The sequence below is a fragment of the Suncus etruscus genome, chromosome 12 (assembly GCF_024139225.1).
Source record: "Suncus etruscus isolate mSunEtr1 chromosome 12, mSunEtr1.pri.cur, whole genome shotgun sequence".
NCBI lineage: Eukaryota > Metazoa > Chordata > Mammalia > Eulipotyphla > Soricidae > Suncus > Suncus etruscus.
In genome coordinates this window covers 82,696,150-82,709,259 of record NC_064859.1, presented here as the reverse complement: position 1 = coordinate 82,709,259, position 13,110 = coordinate 82,696,150, and the positions used below count along the sequence as shown (strand labels likewise).

Genomic DNA, 13,110 nt, shown 5'->3' with positions numbered 1-13,110 from the left:
TATGCATAGATGCTGTTAATCAATTAGAATGTTCCTCTTATTCTCAACTTTATTTTTTGTTTGTTGTGATTATCGTTAACATTATTCTCTAGTAGCCTGTCAGCCATCAACTACTTGTATAAGCTAATTTTCAAGTGAATTAACCAGATTACTTGGGTGATGTAAGATAGTAACCTAATATTGTACTAACACTGTCCCTTCACGTGACCTAACTGAATTTTCCCGCTCTAGCTCAGCAGATATCTCGATCACATTAAGAAACAGGGGAGATGATGCTTATAAAGCAAACGTGTATGGGGACTCGATAATTGTACAGCAGCACATCACCATGGATGGCAGCCGGTCTTACAAACTGAAAAGTGGAACAGGTTGTTATGATTCTCTTTTCATTTTCATCTCAAGCATTAGCAAATATCCAATTAAGGAAAGTTAAAGCTTTCGATTGTGCTGGTATTGAAGACAATTCTTTCGAATTGCGTACAGGTGTACACACGTTATATATGTTCAAATATTTCATGTTGTTTTGCCACAGAACATTTTCCTGCAAAGTCATGATCATCAGCAATAGAGTTCCTTTGAAATAGGCCATTCATTTTTCACTTATCCCCTGAGATGGTTATCAAAAGGTTTAAAAAGGTATCTAAGAAGAGATGGTGGGTGTTAAGAGTTACTCCTTTAAAAAAAAATACAACCTAATGGTGAAGATGATTCAATTTTGTTTACAGTGGTTACATATTAAATAAAAAAGTGCATATATATTTGAACCAAAAAAAAAAGAAAGTTACTCCTGTCAGGGGCTTAAGGGAACATATTGGGTGACAGGAATTGAATCTGGGACAACTTCCTGCAAGGAAAGCAGTTCTCCATTGTAGTATCTCTCCAATCCAAGAACATGATGTTTTTATGCCATACCTAATTGATTTATTTTTTTACTGTGGTCCTAAGACAATCTGATCATTTTTTGTGTTTCTTATAACTAGGCACTGTGGTTTCTACTAGGAAAGAAGAGCTGATTGCAATTCTGGATCATTTTAACATACAGGTAATTGCTAAGCTTGCAGTTCAAATTACTGATTACTTACGTGATAATTTGCGGTGTAGAAAAAACTAAAATGACCAGGAGTAACTTGACCACAGGATTCTAAGATATGTATATCTATGATTAGTGAAGTTCCTTAAAATGTATTATTTTCAGAAAAATTTCTAGTACATTATTTAACACCTTTAATTTGATAGAGCTGTCAAGACAATCTAGTCTATACTTTTTTTTCATTTATTTTACTGCATTAGACGAGATGAGGACAGATTTTTTACTTTATGCCCAGCTGTGCTCAGGGAATACTCCTGATGGAACTCAGGACCATGTGGATGTCAGGGACTGATCCCAATCTAATACATACAAGACAGACTCCCTACTTGTAATATCTCTCCAGCCTCACACTTTTTTTTTTCTTTTCTCTTTTTCCTCTTTTTTTTTTTTTTTCCGGTTTTTGGGCCACACCCAGCGGCACTTGGGTTACTCCTGGCACTGCGCTAAGAAATCACTCTTGGCAGGCACAGGGAACCATATGAGATGCCAGGAACCGAACCTAGGTTCATTCTGGGTTGGCCTTGGCAAGGCAAATGCCCTGCCACTGTGCTATTGCTCCAACCTCCAGCCTTACAGTTTAATTTTTTTTATTAAACTTTTTTATTTTTAATTATGAGAACAAAGATGCAAAGAAAGAGGACAAGATAAAGTTACAGAGGAAGGAAATCACCCATAAACAAAATTCTCAGAAGTCCCCTTGCTGATATCTTAACTTTGAACTTTCATCCAAAGAACTTTAAGAAAAATAAAACAGGACCCATGTACAATTACTTTGTGCCTCAAGTCCCCCAGATTGTAATACATAATATTTCAAGCAATCTAAAGCCATAAAACTTATGGAACTCCTTAAACATTGAAGGCATAGTATTTGTTTACATTTCCATGCATATGAATATTAGTTTAAGTTAACCTCAAAAGTGGGTTTTTCTTTTTTAAGTATAAGAGTCAAAGGAGCACAGTAAAAACGGTGTTAGAGTGGCAATAATTGTTGCATAGGCCCACCAAAATATGGGGGACATGGAAAGGAAAAGTCTTGGCCTAAATACAAGGAGAAACTACCCCTGAAGTTTCCTGGCATAAGACCAGCTCTAGGCTGCAGGCAAACTAGTTTTGCCCAATCCAAGTCATTGTCTGTAGTGCCAACACACTTTTATTTTTCACACAGTCTCTGTTGTTGGTATCATGTTTCTGTATTAAAGATCCTGGAATCTGCATATCCTACATTGAAGTCAGGATGTGGAGCATCCTCTAGTTTCACCTCCCAATTAAAGGACAATGCAGAAAGCCCTGTCAAGTACGCAGGTCGTTGATGTTCTTGTCTTCTCAGTGTTAAGGGAAGTCTCTTTTGAATAGATAGATGTCAAAACAGCAGTAGGGTCTTCCCTGGTAGAGGATTGCTTCCAGGTGTTGTTATAAAAAACCTTGGATGTTTCGTAGATAGCTTCCCTGGTTCAGGGGTGAATGGAGAATGCCCATTCTTCTGAGGCCTGTGCCAGGTCATTATGTCAATGTTCAGGGTGTAAGGTCCCATTGCACTACAAGATTTGTGTGTTCCAATCTCTATTAGATAACTTATTTGTGTGTATAGTATTTTCCCATTTTAATGTGCCTATGCAAACAAGGAACAATGCCACATGGCATTATAGGCCCATCTGGGGGCTGCAAGAACAAGTCCAAAACTCCCCATGACATGGTTAAACATAAGCATTAAACTGAGGGATTCTTTCACCGAACATTTATTGAACAGCTCACAGAGAGAAGAAAAGATAAAATGTGGGGAAAACCTTCACTGTATAAGAGAATATTTAGTAAGAGTTAGCTGTCAAAGAAAATAGATATAAAATATTCAAAGCCATACGTGTCCATTTTATGTCTTTTGAAATAGTTGGGGGTTGTTAAATCCAGTGCAACACGTTGGTGTGTGATTAGGACTGTGCAGTACTGAAGTTAAAAAGGGTAAATGGGGGGTATTGATGATTGGGGGTGATAGAGTTAAAAAGTGAAAATGAGCTTTACAGGGCTGTGTGAAAGAGCAGAATACCAGATGGACATTCTACATACACAAAACATAACTTAATGATAGGATATATTATTAATATATCGCCCCCGCGTGGTTTTGAACATGTAGACTGGTAAGAAATTGCCAGAGACTGCCTTAGTAAAAATGAACAGCTCTCAGCACCCCCAAATTTGGACCCACCAACATTGGATTCGGTAGAGAACCGGAAGCCAGGATCTACCTGCCCTCCTCCCTGTGTCCTCCCCTCCCCATTGGGGGAGGCAGGGAAAACTTGGTATCCCCTCCAGGAGGGACCACCCGACACCCACCTTTTCTGGCCGCCTGGCTCGGTCCCAGGAAAGGCCTGTAGGCCGGGGGCAGGAGAGGGGATGACTGGGGGCCTACCAAGGCTCCCAGCATGCCCAAGCCAGGGAGAAAGCCAGGGACTCCCCAGACCCCATGCCGGCTAGAGCTAGCCTCCAGATCAAGAAAGGATTCGGTAGAGAGACCACAGTTTTATTTTTTTTTTTTTTTTTTTTTTTATTATTTTTTTTTTTTTTTTTTTGGTTTTTGGGCCACACCCGGCGGTGCTCAGGGGTTACTCCTGGCTGTCTGCTCAGAAATATAGCTCCTGGCAGGCGCGGAGGACCATATGGGACACCGGGATTCGAACCAACCACCTTTGGTCCTAGATCAGCTGCTTGCAAGGCAAATGCCGCTGTGCTATCTCTCCGGGCCCCACAGTTTTATTTTTAAGGTTGTTTTTAAACTTTGATATACTAACAAAATCAGTATTTTACATATGGAAAAGTGAAGGTATTTGGTACTATATATTCTATAATTTATTTCCTAAAATGATTACTAAAATAAAAAAGATTGATCTAGAATCTTTTGAAACAAGAAAATTTTTGAGCTTTACTTGAACTTAGCTATATTGTTGTTTAACTGGACGTTATATTAACTAAAGGTTTATTTCAAACAATGGACTATTTATAACTGACTCAACCTCAGAAGAAATGAGAGGTATATATTTCCATTTGTTTTCTAATGGCTTCATTTAGAAATTACAATAAGTGGGAATTATAAAGAACAGAGGGGAAGGGCCGGAGAGATAGCACAGGGGTAGGGCATTTGCCTTGCATGTGGCCTACCTGGGAAGGACCTAGTTTGATTCCAGGCGCCCATATGGTCTCCCAGCCTGCCAGGGTCAATTTCTGAGTGCAGAGCTAGGAGTAACCCCTGAGCGCTGCTGGGTGTGGCCCAACAACCCATCAATCTATCAGTTTTTTTTAAAGAATAGAGGGGGACAATAATTCTTACCATAATTCTGAAGGGAAATAATTCACTGATCTTATATTAAATTTGCCCAAAGCTACTAGGAAATCAGAGTTAGCTAGATAGAGCTGAAGTCAGCTGACTTGCAGTGCTATCTGTAACATAAAAATGATACTTTAGGGGCCGGGCGGTGGCGCTGGAGGTAAGGTGCCTGCGCTAGCCTAGGACGGACCACGGTTCGATCCCCCGGCGTCCCATATGGTCCCCCAAGAAGCCAGGAGCAACTTCTGAGCGCATAGCCAGGAGTAACCCCTGAGCATCACAGGGTGTGGCCCAAAAAACCAAAAAAAAAAAAAATGATACTTTAGGGCTAGAGCAATTGTATTATGGGTAGGCATTTGCCTTAACATCTTTCCATACCCAGCATCATATATGGTACCTTGAGCCCTCCTAGGAGTGATATCTGACACTGGAGTAAGCCCTTAGCACTGCCTAGTATGTCCCCAAACTAAAGGAGGTTTTAAAAAAAACAACTACCAATAGAATTGATGTTGCCAATGACGGAAAGTGGGATTGCATGTTGGTGCCATGAGAAAGGACCTCAGGAAAGGATTGGACGATGTTGGCACTTTGGTGATTTGAGTGGTATGTGAACATTGCAGACCTAAATTGTTAATACTATCATTAAGTCATGTCGTGAATAAATATCATTAAATATGAATACCTCTTTTTAGAGGTAGTTATGCACCCACATGTAATTTTGACTATAACATTTTAATAATAGAAAATTTGTAAAATAAATTTCTAAAATTTTAACCCTTTTTCTTAATATTTTCTCAATGCTCTAACTTTTGGCTTAATCATAGTTTTATTGTCGTCATAAGACAATTGGTAATTATATTTTTAGTCCGGTTATCTTTGAACATCAAAAGGTTAATATATAATCTTTTTGGTTTGTTCCAGGTGGATAATCCAGTTTCTGTTTTAACACAAGAGATGAGCAAACAGTTCTTGCAGTCTAAAAATGAGGGTGACAAATACAAAGTAAATATCAGTTTACCCAAACAATTCTTTATGGGCTTTAAATATTACTCTTGTTCACATTAATGATTATGTTAAAGCCAGCATTTTAAGTTATATTGAAATATGGAAGTAACATACTTTTCATGGTAAATTCTTTTATATATTTAGCTTTTATTTCTGAGACATTGAATTATTTTTTTTTAAAATTAATCTTTGAAGAAATAAATGCTAGTACGTACACAATAAATTTTAGAATTTATTTAACAATTTAAAAATATTAACAAAATAAGAGATTAGTAAAACATACTTGTCTTTGAATGCTTTGATATTTTTCTGTTCTAAAACATTAATATATGCTAAGATCAAGATCAAGAACATTTCTATTCTTTTATCTAAGGAGTGGAGTGGTCAGTAAACACAGTGTATCATCACCCGGAAGGTGTTTTCTTTCATTGAGTCTTCAGTATCTAAATATGATATTCCAAATTAAGTAAATTTGAGAGGGAATGTTATACTTGTTCTTTAATGCTTATATGTGTTTTATGCATATGCTCTTAGTGTCCTATTATGTAATCAGTATTATTATATATTACAATTGGTTTATAAACTTTTGGAGACCAGTTGTGTTTTTTTATAATTATCTTGGTTTGAAATTTTCTCACTGAGTTTTTCTTGTTGATACAGTTCTTCATGAAAGCAACCCAACTTGAACAGATGAAGGAAGACTATTCATACATTATGGAAACAAAAGAAAGAACAAAGGAGCAGATAAATCAAGGAGAAGAGGTTTGTGAATAATTACTCTTGTGTTTTGGAGGATATTTAAATTCTTAGAGTACTCAAAAAAATTGGTATTGTAAAATTACATAGCTAAATATATATAGCTATACCAAATAGTCAAAATATTTTTATTAAACATCACATTTTCTTTTCTTTTTCCTTTCTTTTTGTTTTTGGGCCATACCTTGCAGCGCTCAGGCGTTATAAGTTCGACACAAAGAGCCAAAATTTTAAACTGAGAGTCAGAGAGCCACACCATGCAGTGACCTGCCAAAACAGACAAACACTCACACAAAAGCAAATAATTTTAACAATAATATGTTAAACACATATTCCATTTTGCCGTTTTGAGTGAGGGTAAAAATCCTGTTCACCACCCTTGCCATATAGGATGCAGGGGTTTGAATTTGGGTTGGCTACATACAAGGCAAATGCCCTACCTGCTGTGCTATTATTTCAGCCCCTAACCATGGCATTTTCTGACAAAAATTTTAAAATAGGTGTTCATGTATTGTCTTTAAACAATATATATTTTGTCCAATGTGTTTTCAATGTTATTAAATAAATTTTTCTTTCCTTTCGTAAGCGACTTATTGAACTCAAGCGCCAGTGTTTGGAGAAAGAAGAACGATTTCAGAGTATTGCTGGCCTCAGTACAATGAAGACTAACTTAGAATACCTAAAACATGAAATGGCTTGGGCAGTGGTAATTTTCACTCCATTATTTACATATATATCATAGGCAGTACTCATTCATGTAGTCCTGTACATGATTTTCTGTATCATTTCTTAGGTCAATGAAATTGAAAAACAATTGAATGCTATCAGAGATAATATAAAAATTGGGGAAGAGCGTGCTGCTCGGCTTGAGAGGAAAATGGAAGATCAGCAGGTACTAAGGTTTTTCTGTAAAGACAGATATATTAATAGGCTTTATAATATAAGATACTAATATTTAGGTATGACTTAAAATAGGAACACGCTCAATCTGTCTATTTTTTGTTGTGTTTCTCAAGTTAGACCCACCTCAACTTCTAATCAAGAACATTTTGGGGATAATTTCTTTAATTAAGTACCATGGTTACAGAAATGTTTGTTTGGGTTTCAGTCTTAGAATGTGCACCTCTTCAGCAGTGCAACTTTCCAGTCACCAATGTTCTCCACTTCCGTCCTACTCCCTGCCCCCTACTTGTCTCTGGGACAGGCATTTTGCTTCTCTCTCTCTCCATCTCTCTCTTCTCTTTCTGGCACTGTGATTTGTACTATTATTAATGAAGGATTGCCATACATATCCCTTTAACCCCTTTCAGTACTTAGTTCTTGTCCAGTGTAATCAGTTCCAAGCATCATTGTTATGGTAGATCCTTCTCTACTCTAAATGCACTCACCTCTTTTTCTGGCAAACTTTGTATCATGGACTGGTCCTCCTGAATCTCATCTCTATTGTCTCTGGATATTGTTACCATACTGTCTTTTATTTTTCTTATATCCCACAGATGAGTGAGATAATTTGTCTCTCCCTCTTCGTCTGACTCATTTCACTCATCATAATGATCTCCATGTCTGTTTATTTATAAGCACATTTTATGACTTCATTTTTTGTAACAACTATATAGTATTCTATTGTGTAGATTTGACACAGTTTCTTTACCCATCCTTCTATTTTGGACACCTAGGTCATTTCCAGATTGTGGCTCTTGTAGATAATACTGAGATGAATTGTAGGAGTGCAGAGGGCATTGTTGTATTGTGTATTTGTGTTCTTAGGGTATATCCCTAGGAGGAGGAGTATTGCTGTATCGTTTGGAAGTTCAATTTTATTTATTTTTGGTATAGGGCTATAGCTGTGCCCACAGCTTATTCCATATTCCAGGTCTTGCTGAGGGGATCAAAACCTTAGAAAGCAAGCATCTTTCCCTCTGTATTCTCTCAAGCTTATGTGACAGGCTATTTTTATATTAACCAGTGGACTATGTTTGCATATGATCAGCTCCTGTCAGGTTTGGAAATATAGAACTTGTTCACACATATGTTGAGAACTGCTTCCCAGTGCATAGGCTCTTTACCATTATAGGACCTCCATATTTATTTGCTGTGCTTGATTTACTACTGTCTCATTCTGCATTGGAGTTTCTGGCTCTACAAACTCCTGAAAGTACAGTTAGTATATAAGAATATAATCTATTCGGCCTTTCCTTTTCTTGTTTTCTTCCAAGATAAGCAGATGGATTTTTTTTTTTCTTGTTAGAAGGTCATACTAATCTATCAAAGGTATGTGTGTATATTTTTTAAAATGTGATAAAGACGGTACATTCAGGGTCAGGAAGATGATGTCAGGAATCCCACTCCTGTTTAGTTCCTGTACCATGTGATCCTCCGACAGTTCCCCGTCACTCTCCAACACCCAAGCCCTGGTAAGCGAGTTCCAGCATCATTAGGTATAGCTCCAAAACAAAGCAAAAACAGTAATAAAATACTTTTACTTTGGCCTTGGTTTCTTAATTCCTCTTCAGACAGAATTTATTAGTTTTATTGAGACAACTGTGAATTACAAGTCTTTTACAGTTGTGTTTAAGGTGACAGTGAATTAGGGCCATTCCCACCACCAGTGTTGACCTCCCTCCACCATAGTTCCCAGCACGGCTTCCATACCTCCACCCATAGCCCCCTGAACTGCTCCCTTTTGTATATAGCTTATTGTAGTTTGAATCTCTTGATTCTGTTGTTGTTGTTGTTGACCTTGGTTTGGGTATTTATGTTTGACCATTTTTTATTTCCACTCAATGCTCCTGAGCCCACTTGGCCTCTGGGTCTCATCTACATTTTTTTTTTTTTCTCAGTTTGTAGGAAGACAGAAATATCAGGCAAAACAAGATGATTCATGGTCTGTGGTTCTATTAAAAAAAATAGTAGTCAGGAGCCCCTGAGACAGAATTTGGAAGTTCATCCCATTCACTTTTGCCTCATTCAAATTGTCTCAAGACAGTATTCTGAAAATTGTACCAGATTTCTCTTTTTTTTTTTGGGGGGGGGGGGTTTGAGTCAGACCTAGAAGCTCTCAAAGGTTACTCCTGGCTCTATGCTCAGAAATCACTCCTGGCAGGCTCGGGGCACCATATGGGATGCCAGGATTCAAACCACAGTCCTTCTGCATGCAAGGCAAACACCTTACCTCCATGATATCTCTCCGGCTCCTCAGTCTTGTTTTTTTGTATTTTTCAGTTGGGTTAAAGATCCAACAATTTACAATATTTGATCCATTAGAGTATTTGGACATTTTACATATTAGGTGGTATATTTCTGAGATGTATGGGCTGCTTTTTATTTGTCTTCAGTTTTAAACTGAAAAATATGACTTAAAGTTCAGTTTGTAGAACAGCTAAATTCAATTTTTATGAAAAACATGTAGATTACAATATTGATGCTTTAATATCACTGTTAGTATTACCAATGAAAACATTATTTATTCCCACTTCTTTGGTACTCTTTTATGTACTCTAACCTAGTCTATTTCTCCTGTTCATGTTTTCATCCTGAGCCCTTGATTCAAGTACCTCGTCATATTTTTACCAATATTTTTGAAATATTTTTGATTTTACATGTCTTAACGAGTTGTAACAGTTTATATAATCAATCAAACCTGAAGCATATTGTATCAGACTGAAGAAAAGTGTGAGTCCTCAATATAAGTAGTTTCATATTAAATCTAACCTATTATTACCGTCAGTGTCACATTTTGGTTCCTAATTATATTTGCTTCACAATAGTATATATTTTTACTTTATTCAGAATAATTCAGAACATCAGATTTGGTCATGTCTTTTCTCTGTTGAAGACTAAGTTGTCAGGAATTCAAGACCATTATGTCTTGCTTGCCATTCTGTTCCAAATTTAAGCGTTAATTGTGTTTATCTCCTTTAATTGTTGGTTCATTATAGTTGTTGCTTTAACTTTGTGTCCCTAGAAGATATTTGTTGTTATTGTCAGTTTGGAGGCCATACCATGCTGTACTCAGGACTTAATGCTGAATTTAAACTCAAGAATTAATCCAGTTGGGTTCTGGGAACCACATGGGATGCCAAGAATTGAACTCAGGTTGACCACATGAAAGACAAATGCCCTACCTTTTATACAATCACTTCAGCCCAATAGTATATTTCTTGGATGGTTAAATGTTTAAATTACATTTTAGTAGTTTATATAGTTTTGTCCACCTTAAGAATTTTTATTAATGTTTACTTGGGGAATGTGTCAAGTATTTACAATTATTTTTTCCTATTCATGAAAGAAAACAACACTTGCCAACAACACATTATTTTCTTAAAGGTCAGACTTAACGATGCAGAAAGAAATTACAAGGATATTCAAGATAAATTGGAAAAAATTAGTGAAGAGACACATGCAAGAGCACCAGAATGTATGGCACTGAAAACAGATTTAATTGCTAAGAAAAGGACCTTTAATGAAGCTGAGGTAAATAGTTTTCCAATTTGGGATATTAAAAGTGACCAGTCAGGTATTAATACTGTGCTTTATTAATTTTGTGTTTGGCCTCCCAAGAGACACTTTATGTGACATAAGGGACACAAGGACCTGGAGACAATCAATGGTAGTTCAATGTTGACATTGATTGGGTTGGGTGAGGATCATTGATGCTACTTGGACCTTGTCCTGAAAGGGCCACCAGAGTCCCCTCAGTAGTGACTGGGGCTTAATGCTCTCTGGAATTGAACCTGAGTAGAACATGTTTTCCCTAACCCTATGTACTTGTATTTAAAAGTAGAGGTTTTGGGGCCGGAGAGATAGCATGGCGGTAAGGTGTTTGCCTTGCATGCAGAAAGACGGTGGTTTGAATCCCAGCATCCCATATGGTCCCCCGAGCCTGCCAGGAGCGACCCAAAAATCCCCCCACCCAAAAAAGTAGAGGTTTTTTTAAGTAATTAAGAATCAGTATTATTAGGGCCAGAGCTATAGCGCAGCAGCAGTAGGGCGTTTGCCTGGCACGCAGTCGACCCAGGACAGACCTGGTTCGATCCCCGGTGTCCCATATGGTCCCCCAAGCCAGGAGCGATTTCTTTTTCTTTTTTCTTTTTCTTTTTTTTTTTTATTTGGCTGAAGTTCATTACACAATTATTTTACGGTACATAGTGACAATGACTGAAGGGCATTCCTACCACCAATGTTGTCCTCTCTCCACTCCTGTTCCCAGCATGTCTCTCACATCTCCCTCCTATACCCCCCAGAATCCTAGTGCAATTGGTCTCCACCTTACAGCTTGTTATAGGTTGGGTATCTATTCTGTTTGGTGTTCCAGTCTGGTCATTTTTTATTTACACTACATGTTCATATGACTGGTCATGGTATCATTCTTTCCTCCCTCAATTTATGAGGCTGAATGATTCAAGTTATGCTATTCTGTTGGAGATAAAAAGGTTAAGAAAAAGAGAAGAAAAAATTTGTTATCAACTACTAAAAAAGAAAAAATCACCGAATAATATCTACAAAATTGAAAAAGAAAGTAAAAAGTGGGAGAAAAAAGAAAAGGAAAATAATATCAAAAAACAAACAAAAAAATAAAACAAAACTAAACCAGAAAAAGTGCTGCAGTGGCAGGGTTTGGTTTTACCCCACCTTTTTTTTTTTTTTTTTGTATAGGCACAGTAAGTATTGGGGAAGGAAGGAAATTCCTGTGGCCTAAAAGATTCAGGGTTTCTCCACTCCTGAAGCATATTGTCATGGGAACAACCACTGGCTCCATACCTTCTCATTGCCATATCCCAGTTTTTTTTTTTGTTTGTTTATTTGTTTGTTTGTTTTTGTGGTGCCAGGAACCTTTTCTCTCGGTTGTGGATAAGAAAATAAGGCCACTGTAGCAAGCAATCTTGGTATTTGCGCAGGTCCTAGGACAAGGCCTAGGATAGAGTCTTTTTAAGGTTCTATCTAGAGGTACTGTTCCACCATTGTTGGTGTGTTCAGTTTTCTGTATCATGTGTTTCATGTTTTTGCTCGTTCCCTAAGCCGAAGTCTAGGAAATTATGGTTCCAAAGGTTCTGCTCGGTCTCTGTTGTCAGAAATGGGCCTCTGTACTAAGAAATCTTGATTTTTTTTTTTTTAAGAGCCTAGGGTAGGGTTTTCCTTAAAGGTCTCAAGGTACGTTCTGGCCAGTCATGGTTGTCAAAGTCAGTTTTCTGTAGTTAGCGTTATTTTTCAAAGTTCAAAGGACAATACATCTTCTGGTTTCCACTTAGTGGTAGGTGATGTGATAGTACCTCCTGGTCTTGGATCAAGTTGTCATTTCCTCGCTGTCCTGGTTGTCATATTAACACTGACACAAGTATATCTCCCAACGGAGCTTAGTTCTTGGTGTTGTTGCAGGGGGTTGTTTCAGTTCTGCGTCTGGAATCTGGGATTTGAGAATGAACTAACACTGTCCAATCTCCTGGAGACTGGCTTGTATCCACATGACATATGTCCAGGATGGGAGGCACCCTGTGTAAAAAGTGTGAATTCTTATCCTTAGAAGATAAGATCTTGTGTCTGAGTCCATAATTTCCCCTTATTTACTGTGTCTATACAAAAACGTATGGTGTTCTTGTGTATTGCTGGTGCTATTCTCGGTAAGGATGACAGGCTACACACACAGTATCTGTGGTGTGGTCTGAGCTTTTATCCCAGGCAAGACGTTTGCTTGGTTATTGTGCCAAGCAGCACCAAAACTGGTGAGGATAGAGAAAATATGTATATATAAAAATTAGAATATATAGATAAAATTGAGATATAGAAAAAAGGAAATTGAGAAAAAAAGGTATTTTAAAAAAGAAAGTGATGGGGGAGGCTATCTGTATGTTTAGGTATACATATCTTAAGATACATTGTTATAAAGGTATTAAGCTTACTTAGGCAATATAGACCTCCCAATTAGGTCTTCTGAGATATTCTTGTG

General features: G+C 37.5%; 1 protein-coding gene across 1 annotated transcript in view; it reads left to right on the top strand.

Moving 5' to 3' along the window:
- Positions 1-13,110, top strand: part of SMC6 (structural maintenance of chromosomes 6) — a 73,666-nt gene that overhangs the window by 16,070 nt on the left and 44,486 nt on the right. Inside the window, exons 4-10 of the mRNA XM_049784859.1 lie at positions 232-368; positions 981-1,042; positions 5,328-5,408; positions 6,072-6,173; positions 6,754-6,873; positions 6,961-7,059; positions 10,494-10,640. Of these exons, the coding sequence (XP_049640816.1) occupies positions 232-368; positions 981-1,042; positions 5,328-5,408; positions 6,072-6,173; positions 6,754-6,873; positions 6,961-7,059; positions 10,494-10,640 (748 nt within the window). The remainder of the gene's footprint in view (positions 1-231; positions 369-980; positions 1,043-5,327; positions 5,409-6,071; positions 6,174-6,753; positions 6,874-6,960; positions 7,060-10,493; positions 10,641-13,110) is intronic.